This window comes from Leiobunum rupestre, chromosome 6 (genome assembly GCF_980474605.1).
Source record: "Leiobunum rupestre chromosome 6, qqLeiRupe1.1.hap1, whole genome shotgun sequence".
Lineage (NCBI taxonomy): Eukaryota > Metazoa > Arthropoda > Arachnida > Opiliones > Sclerosomatidae > Leiobunum > Leiobunum rupestre.
The window spans coordinates 12,108,015-12,110,838 of NC_143389.1; the positions used below are offsets into that span (position 1 = coordinate 12,108,015).

General features: G+C 37.6%; 1 protein-coding gene across 1 annotated transcript; it reads left to right on the forward strand.

Moving 5' to 3' along the window:
- Positions 1-280: 280 nt before the first annotated feature.
- On the forward strand, positions 281-1,114 carry LOC149939277 (very long chain fatty acid elongase 6-like). The gene has a single exon (XM_090179090.1). The coding sequence runs from the start codon at positions 281-283 to the stop codon at positions 1,112-1,114; it is 834 nt and encodes a 277-aa protein (XP_090035216.1).
- The last annotated feature ends 1,710 nt before the right edge of the window (positions 1,115-2,824 follow it).

Sequence of the window (2,824 nt, forward strand, 5' to 3'; positions counted from 1 at the left end):
CATCAATGAAGCTTCGCTCGCTTCAATAACGTAGGCAACGGTTTTTAAAAGGAAAGCTTTATTCTCCGATTGAATATAATAACGCGAACCAGTGATACTGCTTCGGGCATTTTCTAACGACGATCGGAACTTGAAAAATGATTCAAGGAAAAACGACTTTTAATTTTATTTGAAGAAAGTTATAAAATCGAAAGCGTTCATTATTGCCAGCGCAGATGTCGAGCGAACTTAGAAAATTTCCCGTTCCACAAGAGTGACTAGTAACTTAATATTTATTTCTATGAAGCCTTACTTTAACCAAGTGGTTCTTCCCAACGCTTCGGAATACAAGGGATACCCGTTCTACTCGCACGTTTTTAAATTCGAAAAGGATCATGATTTAGACAATACTCTGGCTTGGTTGGAACGAAACTGGATTCTTCCTTTCTATATCACGGCACTTTACGTCCCGGCGGTTTACCTTTTCCACCGCTTTATGAAGAATAAACGGCCGGTGAACGTCAGGATATTCTTCTTGTGTTGGAACGTCGCTTTCGCCGTCTTCAGCATCTGCGGAATGTGTCGGGCTTTACCCGAAATAACGTTCGTCTTGGGAAACTACGGTTTGAAATTTTCAGTTTGCGAAAATAAATTGAACTCCGTCAGCGGATTTTGGGTCACCGCTTTTATTTTCTCCAAAGGCTTCGAACTCTTCGAGACTGTATTTCTGTTGCTCCGTAAAAAGCTAAACTGGATTCACTTGTTTCATCACGTAATTACCTTTGTCTCAACTTGGTTGTTTAGCGTTCAAAGACCGGCTCTGGGAAGGTGGCCGAGTTGCCTCAACATCACGGTGCACGCGTTCATGTATACTTATTTCGCGCTCAAAGCCGCCAGAGTGAAAGTTCCCGAAGGAATTTCATTTTGTTTAACTTCTCTTCAGATTTCTCAGTTCGTGATCTTGTTTATAACGTCCGCTTATGCCACGTATTTAAAAGCGACGGGACATCATTGCAAAAATACTTATGTCGCTACTCTGCTGGGTCTGGCCGTTTATCCATATTTTATTTATATATTTCTCAACTTCTTAATTCGTCGATATTTCAGTGAAAGTGTCAAATCTAAAAAGCAATAATTAAAATGGTTTTTTTAATATTGTTAGTGATTTATGATTTTGTTCGAAAATAAAATCGCTAAACAATTGAAATTTATTTGTTTTAATTTAAAGAAAATTATAGAAAAGATCAGCTAGGCTTGTCTGCTAGTTCGTTATGTTCAAATATAATATTAAAAATAATTATCAGTTAAGCTTAAACCAAATGCTCCACCTTAAGCTCAAGTCATCGTGTAGGAGGTTGGTGGAAAGCCCTTCATGCCACTTGAGCCAACAGCCCCTACTCTAACTATAACTGTTAACCTCAGCACTCTTTCATCGAAAGGGAAACCGAAGAACTCGGGGAAGAGCCTCTCTAACCATTGGGAAGGGAACTAGAAAACTCAACTTGGAAGGAGAAGCTCATAACTTAATTGTTTAATCTTGTTTCTTTCTCACGAAGCGTTATAGAACTAAAGGATTATCGTTCTATATAGCGATTCCCATCTTCGTCGTTGTAAATAGTTTATCAAGTTTTATCTATAATCAAAGATACCCGCCATGGGTCGTTAATCTTTAAATTGAGCTTTTGTCGTGTTCGGTTGAATTGTGTTTATTTTTTGAAGGTCCAATTATTTTTGTTGTCGCGACTTCAAGATCCCAACCCTTCTCATTAGAGGTACAGGATAGGTGCCATCAAGTGTAAGATGTTATCTTATAGAAAATGCCGACCATCGGCTTCATAAATTTCATTTATTGTGTGGATTATCTGGGTCACCTAGATCACTTCGTTTCTCAAATACCGTTTTTGAATGTGTTAGTTGTTATATGTGGTTTTTGATCGTCCGATACCCATTATTTACAGCCAATACGTTTAAAAAGATGCAAACGAAGATGTTGGGGTCCCGTGGCAGCCGTTTAAAGAGCCCGGTGTCAGGGCTGAGGAAGAGGAGAGAACAATAGAAGACTAGACGACGCAAGAACTTAACGATGAGTTCCTGGGAACTTCTGGTTATGACTCTGTTTCGGTTTCCGCTATGTCATGTTAAACGGAACCTCGTAGTCTGGAGTAATCGAAAGACTTTGTAATATCTCCTGTTGATCTTCTTGTGCACGCTGAGAACCCAATTTACATGGTGATGTATCCGTAGATTGCGTGCTTTGCATCTAGTCATGGCGTACATGTAGGTCTCTATTTAATGTGAAATTTTTTATAATAGTATAGTAGTTGGTATCTTCTCCCATTTAAAATGTAGGGCTGTAGTGGAATGTAGTTGGGGGTGTGATTCTAATTGTATTTGTAATAGACGCTAAATAAATCCTGTTCAGCGATTTGCCTAAAAGTTGTAATACAGAGAGCCAGGGCATTCTCGTAAAAGCGTTATATTTTAAAGCGCCCGCTTCTTAATATTTCAATGTAAAAGGGTTCGTTCCTGAAAAAAAAATGAGAAAAAAAAAACAATCATAAACACGTGATTATTTATTCGAAGACTCGCGCACGCGCGTAGGGGAAGAATGAAAAAAAAGAAATGCATTTATTGAAGCGCTTATGGTTTGGTTTTTTTGGGGGTTTTATTTATTATTATTTATCGGGCTAAATTGATTTTTTATTATTATAAATATTGTTGTTTAATAATTAATCGCGTAATTGCGATTAGGTAATTAATTGGTAGTTAGTTATAGTATTGGGATATTTCATTGTTGTTTGATTTTGACTTTTATTGTTTTTAAGATAATAGCTCAATGTTAGGC

Bases quoted from the DNA above. Each gene is read 5' to 3' on its own strand.
- LOC149939277 (XM_090179090.1), top strand. From the start codon at position 281: ATGAAGCCTTACTTTAACCAAGTGGTTCTTCCCAACGCTTCGGAATAC.